This window comes from Elaeis guineensis, chromosome 7, assembly GCF_000442705.2.
Source record: "Elaeis guineensis isolate ETL-2024a chromosome 7, EG11, whole genome shotgun sequence".
NCBI classification, from domain to species: domain Eukaryota; kingdom Viridiplantae; phylum Streptophyta; class Magnoliopsida; order Arecales; family Arecaceae; genus Elaeis; species Elaeis guineensis.
In genome coordinates this window covers 80431756-80448126 of record NC_025999.2, presented here as the reverse complement: position 1 = coordinate 80448126, position 16371 = coordinate 80431756, and the positions used below count along the sequence as shown (strand labels likewise).

The 16371-nt window shown below is 41.0% G+C and overlaps 1 protein-coding gene across 5 annotated transcripts in view; it reads right to left on the bottom strand.

The window, feature by feature from the left end:
- The window catches only part of LOC105048885 (DNA topoisomerase 3-beta), a 48602-nt gene extending 35776 nt beyond the window's left edge, over positions 1–12826 (bottom strand). For 3 of the 5 annotated variants that reach the window (XM_010928362.3, XM_010928364.3, XM_010928363.3), the window contains exons 1-3: positions 12699–12826; positions 12522–12578; positions 7090–7193 (exon numbers count right to left, since the gene is read on the bottom strand). In XM_010928362.3, coding sequence (XP_010926664.1) covers positions 7090–7193; positions 12522–12578; positions 12699–12719 — 182 coding nt within the window. In that variant the 5' untranslated portion in view covers positions 12720–12826. Of the gene's footprint in view, positions 1–7089; positions 7194–12521; positions 12579–12698 lie in introns of those variants that run through there. The other 2 variants (XM_019851918.3, XM_019851919.2) reach the window with 2 other exon arrangements.
- Between the last annotated feature and the right edge of the window lie 3545 nt (positions 12827–16371).

Sequence of the window (16371 nt, the reverse complement as noted above, 5' to 3'; positions counted from 1 at the left end):
CATAGGTTTAGAAGGGGTACAAATTTGAATATGAAGACGTTTAGAAAGCACATCAATATTTAGATTCTTAAGGGTTACCAAACTTTGGATACTAAGTGTTCTCCCTCTGGACTTCACAAGCATATTCAGCCATGAGCAGTTGCCTAGGCCTATGGGCAGGTGACATGCCTTGGAATGCATGGTTGCATAGACCATCATATACACAGTCCATTTATATTATATAAACTAGATCTTGACACATGCCATAAACATGCTTTATTTAAACAGGTACATTTGATTGATGGTTGTGGTTCTATCAATCAAATAGACTGCACTAGACTCAATAAATATACATTACTAAAGTTCACATACTATTTAATAGTGCTCTGTTCAACAGTGCATAAAAAGGTGAAATCAGAGTAATTAAGTCCATCATCGAGGCCATAAAAAGGAAGGTAGCCTGAACTCATTACATGAGTGGGACAAAGACAAACTATTTTCTACGTATATTAGGAAATTTCATGTTTTAATATTGTTTTTCTTATAAATACTATTATTTTTTTCAAATATAAAATTGTGAAACAAAGGAAGCACTCCTCTTCCTCGATGAATTAACAGAACTTGAAGAAATGTCTTTGGGGATGGAAGAGGCAAGCGAGAGGGTTTAAGGTTTATGCTTGATTAAGAGGGTAGAGATTGTTGTTCTCTCCATCTTGCAAATTTGATGGAATTTAAGTGGATGATCAGGTCTCAATGGGCAATGGTTGTGCTTATCTTCCTACTAAAACGGAAAAAATTTATTGAGATTGAGTTTTCATTCTGAAAGGCTCCTACCAAAATTCAAATTCCATCAGAAATACAGGAGACTGGGGCATATTTTGAGCCCTCATTAAACAAAATGTTGGTTGACTCATGAGTTTCAGGATGCCAAATGGGTAAGGACGACATGCTATTACTTAGAGATGGTTTCCCTAGGATATTTTTTGATAGCATGGATCCTGGGGATATCAATGAGTTGTTTATTAAACAAAACTATAGAAATGGTGCTTTGCCATTGGAGGTACCAAAAAAAGGACAGACATCAGAGTGCAGTTTAACATGGATCCAATATTGACTGTTGAGGGGTCCAAAATATAGAAAAGCACCACACACTACACGCATTAGAGGTAGAAGATCAAGGAGGAGGCTGCACAGGAGAGAAAGAAAGTTTCTTATATTCAAAAGAATGTACAAGGGCCTATATATACAAATATGTAAATCTAAATATGGTAAGAAATATGGTAATATTCTAGAAAATATTATCTACACTTTTATGACAGAGAATATGGTAATATTCTAGAGAATATTATCTACATACTTTTATGGTACACATTAACACTTTTATTGATCTAATTGATTCACACAGCAAATCATACCGACTAACACAAGATTCATCTGAAAATTGGGTCTTTTTTCTGTTTTTGGTGGGGGGAGGGAAGGGGAGGGTGAAGACCATGGCCCCTATTGGCTCCCCATAACCTTCTATAGTATGACTTGATCCATCATCTAAGGTTTGGCAACTATGACCCAAGACTCAACATATCATTATCGAGGTTTTATGTCCCAGTGGGATGGGGGTGTCCCGGCCATTCCCTTCCATTCCTATGAGAAAAAGGGACAAGGGCGAGGTCAAGACTCCGAATCCTATCCATGTAAGGAGAGAAAAAGAAAGAGAAAAGAAAGAAAGGAAGATGAAGAAAGGGAAAAGTGAAAGGAAAGAAGAGGAAGAAAAATGAAAGAAAAAAATGAAGGGATAAAAAAAAGAAAGGAAAGAAGGAAGAAAGAAAAGAGAAAGAAGAAGAAAAGGAAAAAAAGAAAGAATGGAAGGGATAAGAAAAATGAAAAAGGGAAAGGAAAGAAAGGAGGTTAGAAAAAAAGAAAGAAAAGAAGGAATGAAAAGGAAAGAAAGAAAGAAAGAAGATGGGGAGAGAGATGGAGGATATTTATCGGGATGCATAACCGGGACCACTACCAAGACGGGACGGGACAGCGGAGCATCCCATTCCATGGAGATACCAGGACATCTTTGTCCCACAGGTTTTAAAACATTGATCATTAGTATCGGAGCAAGTGATTGTAGAAAAAACCAAGGGTACAATTTGAATGATATAGATCATAAATTACCATTTATAGAAAAAGAAAGGTGGAAGATAAATATTAAAAATAAATCAAAAAAATTAAAATTTTATAAATAGACATCAAAGATTACAATCCCCATGTCATATGCGCTTACACTTTCCTCTGACCTTCTCGTAGGCATATTCTTCCCCAAATCAACCCTAGTTAATATAAGCATGATACGAATCATTTAATCTTTAGAGCTAACAAAGTTAATGTATGGATCATCATTGGCATACCATCCTAAAAGGAACCAATGGAGCACTAGAAAATTCACCTTGTTGGCTCGATAATAAGCCAAACCCCAAACAAATAATTTGAAAGGGCCCCCCAATATGAGATGCGCTCAACCTGCTCGATTAAAAAGACCCTCAAGTTGCAATCACCCCTCCTCCCATATCCTTCGAAACCCTTCGACGCCCCCCCCCCCAAATCATGGATCCCCCCTCCTCCGGCCCTATCTCTCTCCCTCCCCCTCCCTCTACCCTTTTATGGACCTTCGAAACCCTTGCCTCTCTCCCCCCACCGCCCTCCTCCTTCCCGTCTTTCTCTTGCTCCTCGTCCTTCCTAGCTAAGGCCACTGGACCTGGAAAACCAACCAGTGCTGGTAGGTCAGACTCATATTCTAAGCATCTCTCTAGCCTCTCTATGGATTGAACCGCACCTTTAGGTGAGTCCCCCACTCTCCTTCCTCTCCCCCCTCCTTCTTCCTCTCCAGCCCCTTTCTCCCTCCACGTCGTTCCGGCATGCCACAATTTGGTATAGAACATATAGGTACCACACCGTATCGGTTGCTAGCCAGCATGCTTGTCAATTCTTGTACTGCCATCTTTGGTGTGAATCTTCAAGAATTTTATGGGTAGATTAAATAAGGAAGCAACACGCAAAGAATTGATAAGGATATCAAAAATAAAAATGGCAAGCAAAATGGCTATCAATTTTGATGTGTTCTCCATCATTTACACACACACACACAATAGTTATCATAAATCATAATAAGCCCATCTAGTGAGCGTCAATCCCAACATGAATGATCAGACATTAGAGCCATACAGCCTTTACAATAATACACGCCACTGCATGATATAGAGTTGCAATGCTGGGGTATAGAGAAGTTATTTTGCTTCCTACACTTCCCTAAATATGACAAAGTCTCCAAGAAAATATTTATATCGAATGATTGAATTGGAATTGGTAGAAAAGCAAGTAAGAGCAAGGGATGAAATCTCATGCATATTGGCCCCATATTGGTTGGTACAAACTATAATAGCCATGAGCTAGTATGATAGGTGCCGATGCACACTGATTTTAGTTAACCAGGCATGTCAACCCCATACCAATCCCTTGTTACTCGGTACACCTTTATTCTTGACTCATTAGTATCAAGGCATACCGTCCATGAATGGCCCCCATATCAAGGACCAATTTGTATTAGCTAGTCATCGAAGCGATATCAGAACTCGAGATTTGAATCCTTGATAAAGATCAAATGAAATCCTCCAATGAAATGGAAGAATGCCATAAGAACAGCATAACAAACAAATAATAAAGCACTTAGGAACTAGCTCATGACAAAAATAGAATAGATATGTTTGGCAAAGGTACAGTTGAATAGAGGAGAAAACCTTAACTTGAGATCCTTAAGCAAGATGCAAATAGTCATATCCAATGGAGCACATAAGATACAGATGCTTACTACATTTTAAGATGTTTATAGCACGATAAGAACAAGCAATCTTGAGGACATAGCAGAGTTGACTAAAAGACCAATAGATCTTGAATAAAGACCGCTAAACCGAAACCGAAACCGAACCCTGTGTCGACTGGCCAGTGGTATGGTTCTGTACGGATCCATACTATACCGTGCCAGGCCAAACCGATACGGCAAAGAAGGGGAGAGGGAGAAAGAGAGTAAGAGAGAGAGGGGGGCAAAGAAAGAGAGGGAAAGGAAGGGAGTGCCTTGGCGGCCATCGGAGGCCATCCTAGCTCTTGCCGAGCTCGGTAAGGGCGGAGAGAGGGAAGGAGAGAGAGCGAGAAGTCCTTACCAGGCCTCCAAATAGACGGCGCCTCCGTCGCGACATCTTCAACAGTCGGCGAGCTCATGCTGAGGGGCCTGAGGGCGGCCGAGGCTAAAGGAGGGCCTCCGCCCTTCTTCGTTTGCGAAACCCCCTTGTTTCGGATTTTTTTGGATTTTAATGCGCGAAGTTGGCAACCCAACTGACAACTTCACTGTATTTTTGTTTTTGTTTTAATTTCGCTTGAAGTCGGCAACTGAGTTGCCGACTTCACGTGTTAAAACCCAAAAAAAAAAATCGAAACAGGGGCAAACCGTTGTTTCGCAAACGAAGAAGGGCGGAGGCCCTCCTCCAACCTTGACCACCCTCAGACCCCTCAACGCGTGCTCGCCGACCGTTGGGGATGTCATGATAGAGGCGCTATCCATCCAGAGGCCTCCGACGACCTCTGGAGGCCCGATGAGGACCTCCGTTCTCTCTCCTTCCCTCCCACCACCCTTACCAAGCTTGGATGGCCTCCGAGGGCCTCCGTCGCCCGTCGGAGGCACTCTCTTCCTCTCTCTCCCCCTCTCTCTCTCTTCCTCTCTTTCTTCTCCCTTCCTCCAAGATGACCACCTGTGCCATTTTGTAAGCTGGAACTGGATTGATTTCTTGCTGATATGTTTCGGCATGGCTGGAACCATCCGGTTTAGGACAGTTCGGCGAACGGTGATATTGAACAACTACTGAATCTACTGCTTAGTATGGACAATGATGTAAGCGCCATCATTGGGCATCAACCACAAAGTGCAGCCATGGCAGCTTTGTTGAAATCTGAAATTAAGTACAAAAAGATAGAAGTGCTCAAATTAGACATGAGTCCATATGACCCCATGTATAGGCAGACCAAGGCAAAAGATGCTAACCAAGACAAATGGAAGGTTGAGAGGGAGCCTATTGGTCAAATCCTTCAAAAACAAGCCACGAAAGAAAGCCATCCTTCAAGGTTGTCAAATAGTATGTGTTTAACAAGGTGCTAAAAGTTTCTAAAGAATGGTTGCTTATGACAAGTTAAGCTACTTCTTCGTAGAAACTAAGGTCCTAATTGGCATAAACATTACAAGGATTGTACATTCAAGATAGTGATGCAAAGGAGCAACTATACCATAACCTTTTTACAGGATCGAGAAGGTGTTAGGAGATGTATCAAAGCATCAAATATGCAACATCTATAAAAGATGAAGATAAAGCAATAGCCACTTCCTTGAAATAGATGAAGCATGATCAAATGACTTAAGTTACAGCACCAAATTCTCTATTAAGCTAGATAAAAAGAAAATTAGTCACAAATAATAAAAATATGTCAATATATGTTTATTTATTGCCGTACCTAGGGTATATAACATCCTATTTTTTGAAGATTTCCATGTACCTCATCCATCTTGTATGATATTATATTTGTGTTCACGCTTCATAGAGACAAGTAGTTGATCTCCTTGATATACTATTCAAGGACATAAATATTAGGACAAACTTTTTGAGTAGATAAATCATAAGGACACCCAAAAGAAGATTGAGAGTGTCCATGTTAAATCACACCTTGCCAGTGATCCTTTACCTAACTTGAGTGATGAATCTCCAAATCATTAGGACACCGAAAAGAAATTCAAGAGGATCATGCATTTCACCCACACTAATAAAGGCAGTTCAAAATTCAAATTTTACAAAATATCTTTATACTATATGATCTAACTTGAGTGACGAATGTTCAAATCTTAGGACACATGGCTCCACCTTCTTTAGTTTCCACATTTTTGTGAAAATGTTGAATTTGATAGGATAAAAATAATGTGTACAATTAGAGACAGCTCATAAAGAATCATGATTTGATTTCATAGGGGATCATGGGAAAAAGGACAATTATCATCTAGTCTTCAAGTGAAGTAGTAAACATTTGTCCCATAATCCCATATGATCACAAAACTTGTCTTTAGAACCACTTGACATGTTACATGCAGCAATTTAACTTCCGGATTATCCAAAAGCATGCAATTATTTTTCTTCAAGAGATGTGAATAAAGCAATTAAGACACAATGAAGATTAAACACAGATCCAAAAAAAAAAGAAATTACACATAATGAAAGCACACACTAAGCCTCCATACCCAAAGAGAACAAACCTTGGTCAAAATAGGCATTCACATAGTACAAAGGGTCTTGATCAAGATTACCATCATCACATGCTTTTAAGTCACTACAACACTATCATTCAATTATGTTCATGATAAAGTTCTTCGTAACAATGCAAAGTGAAAAAAAGACTTGGTAGCCATCTCCCCTCTTGTGGCCAGAAACTATTCAATATGACATACACATTTTGAAATTTCTTTTCAAACTTGCTCCTGCACTCCTTTTCCCACTTCCTTTAAATTAATTTTAAGAGATCCTCCATGCACTCACATCCAGACCCACTACTGCATGTCTGCATCCACTCCTGAATAAGGGAACTAGGATTTTTCCTAATAAATGTTTTAAAAAATATTACTCAATTATGTTAGCAAACCCATACATAAAAACTTGATCTTTGCTAAGAACTCCTGTGATTTCACATGAACATTATGCTAAATAGTTGTGTCATATCGATGTTCATTGCATTCTTATTTCTTTCTCTAAGCAGTGCTGATATTAAAATAGATAATAAATAAATTCAATTCGATATACAATTATATCTTCAAATCCCACAACTACCTTAGGACTTACATAATTGCATTGCTCATGGGCAGCTAATTAATTGTTAATATGTGGCAATGCCACATGAAAATATAAGACTAGCAAGATTGAACAAAAGAAAGGAAAAAGAAACAGAGCAAATTAATAAGAAAAGTTGGTACTTGCAAAGACTATTACTTCTATCCTATCACAGCAAAAAGAACTCAAAAATAACAATAAGATGGGAGACCTGAAGATATGACCAATGACAGATGTCACTTTGAAATGTGCATGAAGTCCCCGAAACATTCCATCAAACTCATGTACATCAGTACTGCCCCTCCGCGTAGACATCTGTGGCAGGTAAAACAGCTAGATGAATCATATACTAACAAGTAACAACTACCAAGAGAAAGCAAAAGAACCAGCAGATGCCAAAGCTAAAGCTATATTGATATAACAAAGAAGAGACAAGATTTTCAAGAATCTTCAATAATGAAGTATAACCAAGTATCTCTATGTAAATAATAACATTGACTAAATTGGAATAATACATAGGAGCATATATGCTTGTATATCATGAACCACGTATGTATCTCACCATAAAATTAAATATATACAGCGATTTTTGGACAAACCAAAATGGTACAACCGTACAAGGCTGCATAACATGTCTGTTTGGCGGGATGGAACTCACATGTGCATTTCCGCTCACCACGTATCTCTCAACTTCATTCTGGATAATATTACAACAACTGGTACACAACAAAATCAAAAATCAAGTGGCTTGTTTTGTGCCTCACATGGTGCAGAACAAATTCCTAACTCAAAAATATTTCACAAACTAAGCCTCTTGCTAACTACTCACATATCAAATAGTTCCTCAAAAAGCCTTCTTTTGGCCCAACATCAAAGGGTCATTAACCCAAACAAAATCCAAAATAGTTTCTCTTTTCTTCTTTAAATTTACCTTGATATTTCTCACATCTAGAACAAGTTATATGCATGGTGCTGACTATTTAGGCAAATATCCTACTTATGGTGCTGTAGATTCATGATCTACCACTAAACTCTCAAATATCACACTGTTTCAGCAGCGATCTTCTGCTACGTTATGTTCTAACATGGAATGAGAAGGTAAAAATGGAAAACAAAAATCTTTTTAACTTAGGCACATTATGATGGATTGGTAATCAAAGATTTGACATGTATTTATCAGTAAACTACATCTAGCTCTCATGAGTATGTCACGCAAAATAAAACCTCTTATAGATGCATTTTTCACAAGAGATTGTACTTCAAAACACCAATATTTCACCCTAACGATATATCTCATTACAGATATTCAATCAGAGGGAGTAGAATTTGTAATACTCCGGCCTAGATGCAGGGTCTAGCCCAGATACAATCAGGCCTACCTGCAAAGACAATGCCCTTCTCCATCCGAGCAAGAAAAACTGGGGACAAATCCCCTATTTTTCACAACCATGGCGCCACCATTTCTTCTCGAAACACCATCACCGCTCCTCCCAAACAGCTCATCTTCTTCTTTTTCTCCTCCTCTTCCCAACTAAACTTCCATCGTGCTGCCAGCATCCGGCAATGCCTACTTGGCCTCTTTCCTCCTCTCTTTATCCCTATCTCTCTCCCACTAGGTCTCTCCCTTCTCCCATCCATGTGTGTGCTAGCAGGTGAGAGGGTAGTATGAACTCTCTTCCACTCACCCGCTTTATTAGTCTCTCTCTTCCCTCTCTTTGAGTTAAGCCCTAAAGGGGCCCGAGCCCCATTGTGTCACCACCGACTTCTCACTCTAGAGAGTAAAACAAGGCAAGGTTAGTGGTCTGGCTGTAGATTGGCAGCCATTTTCCCATGTCATAAGGGTCATAGCTGGAAATGAAAATTTCAGAATTTTTGGAGAATTTTAGAAATTATTTTAAAAAATTAGCATGACACTGATTCGATATATATATGTGTATGTGTGTGTGCGCGTGTGTGTGTGTGCGATTTTGGGGTTATTAGGTCCTGAAGGATCCTCATGAAGTGCTTGGGTGACCTAGTAGCAGGTATCTACGAGGTAACCTAAACCTAATCAAAGTGATTTTAAGTAATATATAGCTTATAGTTTTGAAAATATCCTTTGTATTAATTATTGGCAAATTATAGTTTTAGAAATATATTTTCTAATAATTATTGTCAAAAACTTTAAAAATTGCACTATTTGTTTTATGTACTAAATTGAATCAAGCATAAATATATTGTATTTTTGAGCCTTTGAATATGCATGGTATCCATGCATTTTTCATAATCATGAGATTTTGCTAGAAATATTCCAATTAATTGATTTTTTGGAAACTTCTGGATGAACCTTTGAAATTTGTATATTGATGTATTTAAATATATTGATTTGGAAAATCATGCTTGCATATCAATTATTGAAATTTTGATACTTATATATAATTGTGGATTTGTACATGCTGAACCAAATTCTTATATTGCAAAAATATATGCGAAAACATTTATTTCATAATATAGATTTTGTGTATATTAATTGGACTCTCGGTATGACTATGTTTTGGACCCTACTAACAAGTGTTACACATTGGCATTTGGCACTTGATTGTTCCAAAACTTGATTACTTTGGACCTACTATGTTTTGGGATTTTGTGTATATAAGCAACTACACAACAACCCTAGTAAGGTCAGTCCTTACTAGATGGCCGAGAGCTCAGGATATTTTGAGATCCCTAGCCTATACATCTAATGGTCCAAAATGAATAGTTTAGATAATATGAAACAATGCATTTTTTGACCACTAGATGCATAGGATATGTATCTTTAAATCACATGAGTTTTAATAGTGAGCAATTTAGACAAAGTAAATCACATCCAATGGCTCAGATTGATGGTGCCAGGTCCCCAATTGACCTCATAAGGGCTATCATACAGGTACCCACATATTAGCTCTACTATACATATATAGACATATTCTAGCCATATCATCTCCAACATATCAAGATTTGTCATATTGGTACATCCATATCATACGAATATCCATGTATATGCTTCAAAGATAACTTGTTGACAAGCACTTTCTATTGGCTAAGATAATCAATTCTGTAAGGAAGCTAAATTAGCTCGGTGTTGAATTTGGCAGATGTTGATGGCACCTTTGTTCACATTGCAATCAATCTAAGATACTAATCTCCAGCATAAGCAAATTGTCCCATGCCATAACACCAACTTGCTTGTGCTATAATACCAACTTGTCTGTCTTCCAAAAAATACAATAGTAGTTATCCTCCTATCCAAATACCTATATGACATTTGAGTTACCTTCACAAAGCTGAGTGTTTAATGACCATGATTCTATGTGGGCTTTGGTCCTTCAAGGAGCAATAGCAGTAGAAAAGAATTTTTGTTACCTCTTGTTGTACAGTGCATTAGATTAAATTGATTCAAAAATGCTAGGCTCTCCCCTTGATACAAGTGTAAGCTTTCAGCATAAAACCACCAAAACAACTAATTATGAGTCTAGGTAACTTCTGTAAAATGACAGGAAATGACATGTCTTGATTTCTCTTTGTTTGCTATTTTCTCTATCTTGGGGTTTTCCATCCTGATTTCTTTGACTCAAACTCTGGAACTTAGAGTGAAACATCTGAACCGCCAGAACTGCCGAAACTTTATCCAAGGAACCAAAATTGAAATCATAAATGAGTTCTCAAACTCTGGAACTCAGAGTAAACATCTGAACTCCCAAAACTGCCAAAACTCTAGCCAAGGAACCAAAATTGAAATCGAAAATGAGTTTACATGGACCTTTGGTCTTCCTAGTGAGCTGGTGCTTATGTCTATAGCTAACAATGGTAAATTCTTATTCAATAGAATGCAGTTTGGGGATCCCTGGCTCCCCTTTGTCCTGTGAGGGTGGAAAAAGAACAACAGTCAGTTGCTAGATGCATGCAATTGTGAATGGCCACCTAGGACTTCCTTTCTAGTAAACCTAAGTGCATGCACATTATTGAACAAGCTAGAATATCCTGGAAATAGAATCAAGCAAGTAATCCATGCATAGCAGATTACTATCACATAGAACATATAATTCAACATAAATTGCAAGAACCACTTAGATACCCTATTTTGCATAAAGAGGCTATTGGACTAACTATTTGCTAATAAAATTCAAAGCAAAAGGCTACACAACATCACGGATCCTTAGACTGTCTCATCAACCAACCTTGCCAATAGCTTATCATATTTCCCATAATTCTCTACATAAGCATCACCTTAATGGTAGGGGTGTGCAAGTAAATCAATCAAAGTGCAAAACTGATCCGAACCGCTAATTTTGGTTTGGTTTGGATTGATTTTTTTAGATTCAGTTCGATTTTGTTTAAAAATTTAGAAACCAAAAAAATCAGTTTGGTTTCGATTTCAATGTTGAAAAACCCAATTTAAACCAAACAAACCGGTGTGTGTGTGTGTGTATGTGTGTGTGTGTAAACTGCTGCCAGTTCACTTATATTTTGCCCTAGCCCCCCTATTCATTGCTTCTATATTTAGCCCATCCCATAAACTACCCATTTAGCCCATCCTATAAGCTGCCTATTTAGCATGGTTAGAAAAAAAAATTAAAATGGATAGCATCCTATTTAGCCTATTCCATAAGTTGCCTATTTGATATAAGCCCAATAACCCACAACCTGATAAACCGAACCGAGCTGAACCAATTTTTCTATGTAGCTGGTTTGGTTTCGGTTTTGGTTTTAGAAAATCGATTTAAGTCGGTTTGTTTTGAAAATTGACCCCAAACCAATCCAAACGAACTATGCACACGCCTACTCAATGGTATATTTTCCAATTCAAGCAAATCTCATACACTATTTGTATAGATGGCAACAACTGGTCTGATTGGATTTAGGATAGGTCAAAAAAACCCTCAACCCATACCCGACTCATTTACTATCAGTTTTAGAAAAGTAAACCCATTCTAACGCACCAACCTATTTATACACTAGGGCCAAAAAAAGGATCTAAGGTTGGGAATCTTTAGAGAGAGAGAGAGAGAGAGAGGAAAGAAAATTGAAGTGGAGAAGAAAACATGATAAACCCTGAACCCTCTAAGCATTGCCTACTTTTCTCTTCAGTAGTCTTGTTTTTTTAATCATTAATTGCATGACTTTCCTAATCATTCAAGTCAGTCTTGTCTAGCTTACGGCCCACTGCATTATAACACATTTCTAGATTCCTAAACTAGATTTTAATGGTTTATCCACCCCTTGTTGAGCCATCAAGTTGGAAGGCCAAACGCAAACTACCCGGTTACAAAACAGCCATCACCCAACCCCCTTTATTTCAACCGCAAGTCGTGGTCAGAATTTTCCGTTCCCAAGTCTTTGGCCCATCTCCATTCCCTACAGTTGAAAAATCTTCCCATTCATCTCAAGTCCCAAAATAACAGCTTCTCAGCATGAACTCAACAACAAGTAAACAGTCAATATGCCAACCTATTAGATACCATTATAAATCCGGAATTCATCAACATTTAAAAAAAAAAGCTACCTTTTCAAATTTTCTGGCAATATTTTTCCAGCACATGCAATTTATATTTCAACAATTTGGATTCAAAACAGTCACGCAGGGTTCGAGTTACGCAAAGATGAGAAAGAACTGTGACTCACCCGGCCACCAGAAAGCGCCGAGGCTATTGAGAGAGCGATGCTGGGCTTCTCCGCGACCTGGAACAAGGAAAAGATTTTTGGTGAACATGAGAATCAAAAGCAAAGAAGAGGAGACCAAGGTTGGGAGCGAGATGGATGGAGAAAGAGAATTTGGGGATCCAAGAGCCCTCTCCTCACCATTAAAACCCTGGGCGCCATCTCGGGGGTGGAGCGGAGAGCGAGCAAGTAGGGCGAGGCGCGATCTCAAGAGTGGGAGGAGAGTCGAATTCGCAAGAGCGACATAAAGCGAAGGCACCGTAAAATTGAACCAAGACGGAGATCGTTTTAACGTCGATAACTGGACCGAATCGAACCGGTTTTCAACGTAAAAATGTCCGACCCGGTTTTATCTCACGATTCAAGAATCGGCACGGCTCGGTGAGAAAGCAAGCTTATACTAAAATTATAATAAATACTCTCCCTAATGATGACCCTCTTTCCCATGTATTATGCACAACATGGTAGACTGATTGTACATCCTCTTAAGCAATGCCTGGTTATCAATCTACTTACTATACACATCCACTGTATATAATAAGAAAAGCTAGGGTTGATAATCGGATCGGATCATAAACAGATCGGATCAAAAATATCCAAATCTGAATCTGATCTGTTTATTAAACAGATCAAATATTGAAACTTGAACATAATCCATTTAATAAACAGATTATCCACCCGACCGTCTAATCTATTTATATTTATAACCCAATTTTAAAAAATCCATTTATGATATGTTTAAACAAATAAAAAAAATAAAAATATGCTCTCAGACTCACGATCTCGCCTCTATCTCCGATCTCTGTGGCTCGCCATGCTTTCGACCCGACTGCGGCCCCCCTCTGCCCGACCCCCCTCTGCCCTCACCTACATCACCGTGCTCTCAACCCAACCACCTCGCCCCGACGCTTTCGATCTGACCACCCTTTGCCTGCCTGCATCGCCATGCTCTCAGTCCGACCGCGCTCTCACCATCTCCAGACAGCAGCTCCATCCGACTGCACCCCAGCCACCTTCGGCCCTCTACCCCATCGGAATCTCTCAGTCGCCTTCAGCTCCTTCACCTCTGGCAGATCTTCATGGTCTTGGCCTCAGCATTGTCTCCGGAACAGCGGCGATGCGAAGAAGAAGGAAAGGGAAAGGTCGAGGGGAAAAGAAAAAATGCCCTAGCAATGCTGCGGGATGGTCAGATGATGATATGGGGGTCGGTTGCTTGGATGCATAGCATGGTGTGTTATCGATCATGAGATGTCACGTGATCCAATTGCCTATAGGCACAGGTAGGCAAATTTGAGAAAAAAGAGTGCACTCCACGCCGCAAGCCCGCATAGGAGGAGGCGAGGAGCCCATTAGCTTATTACCCAATGGCCCAATTCATGATCAATCCAAAAATTATACAGGTTAAACGGATCAAGCAGGTTAGACATATAAAATTCAAATTTGATCCAAATAATAAATAGATCAAACGGATCAACCTGTTTACGATCCAAACCTGTTTAACCCAAATCCAAATCTATTTATTGTAGATCGAATACGGGTCGGATTGATGGGTTGGATCATATTTTATCACTCCTTAGAAAAGCCTTCTCTCTGAGAATAAAATGGAGAGAAGAGACAAAAAAAAGATATCCCCAGGTCTTATCAGGAAAGAAAGAGGCCACCAGACATTATTTACAAGCAAATTGTTGAGTATGTTAAGCAAGTAGGCAAGACTATCAGCATTGTTAATGGTAGAACCATCGTCCCAAAAAAAAAACAGTTCAAAGCAACAACGAGAACAAAACTGATATGATGAATATTTGACCTAACCTCAGCGATGTTCAAAATAAACTTTACCTCGATGTAGATTTAGATACTGGACGAATCCAATCAAGCGAAAGGAAAAAGCTAAGCATCTCCAATTGAAGTTTGTTTAAAGATAGTTTATGCCCATTGTTGGTGCGAAAATCCGCTTACGCCGGAGAAGCTGGAGTTGTGGGGGTCGCGATCGCCACCGGAACCTGCAAAAGAAGTCTAAACCGGAGGTGGAGTTGCTCCGACAAGATTCTCCGACGCTCAAGTCAGTTCTTTGCCTCAACAAGAATGGAGTGCTCGAACGAAAATTTTAGCAGAGTTTCTAGATAAAAATGAGAGCTTAGAGAATAACGTATCTGGGGTCCCCCTTTTATAGGCGGAGGGGGCAACAAACTGATAGCGATGTCTGTAACCGTCTGGCAGTGGGCCGTCCAGAGTCAGGAGGAGTTTGTTGTGGAGAGTAGTGGAGTGGACCTGTGGCTATCACCGGGGCATGCCACGTGGAGTCTGCCACGGGGAACGGAGCGGCGTCCGTTGTCGCGACTTGCCAGAGAATGGAAGAATCGCGCGGTATCCGTCGCAGAAAGTGGCACAGGATCGTGACCATTATTATGGCCTGCCAGAGAGTGATGGAGCCACGTGAAATCCGTCACAGGAGGTGGAGCAGAGTCGTAGCTGTTGCTGCGGCCTGCCAGGGGGGTCCAGGCCTATCGGCCGGAGTTCGGTTGGAATGTCTGACGGAGAGAGGTGGCTAGCCACCCGTCTGAGAGGAGCTTGGAGTCCGGATCTCGCAGGAGTCGGGATGGAGTCTTCCTTCAGTTGAAGTCGGGGACGAAGTCCGACTCCCACAAGAGTCTGGACGGAGTCTTCCCGCAGCTGGGGCTGGAGACGAAGTCTGGCTCCCGTAGGAGCTCGGGCAAAGTCTACCTGCAATTAGAGTCAGGGGCGAAGTCCGGCTCCCGTGAGAGTCCGGATGAAGTTTACCATCAGTCGAGGTCAGGGATGAAGTCTGGCTCCCGTAGGAGTCCGGACGGAGTCTTCCCGTAGCCGGAGTCGGAGACGAGGTCTAGCTCCCGTAGGAGTCTGGGCGAAGTCTACCTGCAATTAGAGTCAGGGGCGAAGTCCGGCTCCCGTAAGAGTCCGGATGAAGTTTACCATCAGTCGAGGTCGGGGATGAAGTCCGGCTCCCGTAGGAATCCGGACGGAGTCTTCCCGTAGCCGGAGTCGGAGATGAGGTCTGGCTCCCGTAGGAGTTTGGACGAAGTCTACCTGCAATTAGAGTCAGGGATGAAGTCCGGCTCCCGTAAGAGTCCGGATGAAGTTTACCATCAGTCGAGGTCGGGGATGAAGTCCGGCTCCCGTAGGAGTCCGGGCGGAATCTTTCCGTAGCCAGAGTCGGAGATGAGGTTTGGCTCCCGTAGGAGTCTGGGCGAAGTCTACCTGCAATTAGAGTCAGGGGCGAAGTCCGGCTCCCGTAAGAGTTCGGATGAAGTTTACCATCAGTCGAGGTCGGGGATGAAGTCCGGCTCCCATAGGAGTCCGGGCGGAGTCTTCCCGTAGCCGGAGTCGGAGACGAGGTCTGGCTCCCGTAGGAGTCTGGGCGAAGTCTACTTGCAATTAGAGTCAGGGGCGAAGTCCGGCTCCCGTAAGAGTCCGGATGAAGTTTACTATTAGTCGAGGTCGGGGATGAAGTCCAGCTCCCGTAGGAGTCCAGGCGGAGTCTTCCCGTAGCCAGAGTCGGAGACGAGGTCTGGCTCCCGCAGGAGTCTGGGCGAAGTCTACCTGCAATTAGAGTCAGGGAAGAAGTCCGGCTCCCGTAAGAGTCCGGATGAAGTTTACCATCAGTCGAGGTCGGGGATGAAGTCCGGCTCCCGTAGGAGTCCGGGCGGAGTCTTCCCGTAGCCGGAGTCAGAGACGAGGTCTGGCTCCCGTAGGAGTCTGGGCGAAGTCTACCTGCAATTAGAGTCAGGGGCGAAGTCCGACTCTCGTAAGAGTCCGGATGAAGTTTACCATCAGTCGA